Source organism: Sinocyclocheilus grahami, unplaced genomic scaffold (genome assembly GCF_001515645.1).
Source record: "Sinocyclocheilus grahami isolate Dianchi unplaced genomic scaffold, SAMN03320097.WGS_v1.1 scaffold19701.1, whole genome shotgun sequence".
Classification (NCBI taxonomy): Eukaryota; Metazoa; Chordata; class Actinopteri; order Cypriniformes; family Cyprinidae; genus Sinocyclocheilus; species Sinocyclocheilus grahami.
Window position 1 is genome coordinate 2,883 of NW_015517713.1, and position 504 is coordinate 3,386.

At 38.3% G+C, this 504-nt stretch overlaps 1 protein-coding gene across 1 annotated transcript in view; it reads right to left on the reverse strand.

Annotated features, from left to right (window-relative positions):
• The window catches only part of LOC107579730 (unconventional myosin-Ih-like), a gene marked incomplete at its 5' end in the record, with an annotated part of 1,884 nt that extends 1,633 nt beyond the window's left edge, over positions 1 to 251 (reverse strand). Inside the window, one exon of the mRNA XM_016265527.1 lies at positions 90 to 251. Within this exon, the coding sequence (XP_016121013.1) occupies positions 90 to 251 (162 nt within the window). The remainder of the gene's footprint in view (positions 1 to 89) is intronic.
• Positions 252 to 504: the final 253 nt, after the last annotated feature.

The following is a 504-nucleotide window of genomic DNA, read 5'->3' on the forward strand; positions in this document are numbered from 1 at the left end:
CAATGAAAGTAACTGTGATACTGATATTGCATTGCCTGCCTTTTTTATAGTCTATTCTAAGAGATCATATGAGTGGGTGCAGGACTCACATATATGAGGTTCTCATTAAACCGTTTTCTGAGGTTGTCCATAAATGCTGTCTCACTGGTGTAGGCGTCCAGGAGAACAAAGTCTTGAATGCCCACCCGGTCCCGAGCTGTCAAAGACCCCTCCATATCCTGCAGGATCCGCTGGCAGCGCTCCTCTAAACTCTGTTAATCACAGACATACAAAATAAAGAAAGGAGTAGATAATTTTTCCCAGAAACAGCATTAGAAGTTGCTTGAAAATATACACCTATTTGTTGTACTTTGATTATTTATATTCTTCAGGACAATTACTGCATAAAATCTTGTAATTGTATATGTTTAACTGTAATTGCTCACAAATGTACACAAATGACCAACATCACCAACTTTCTTTCACTCTGGTGTTTTTTACATCCCCCTACATCCAGTAATATAT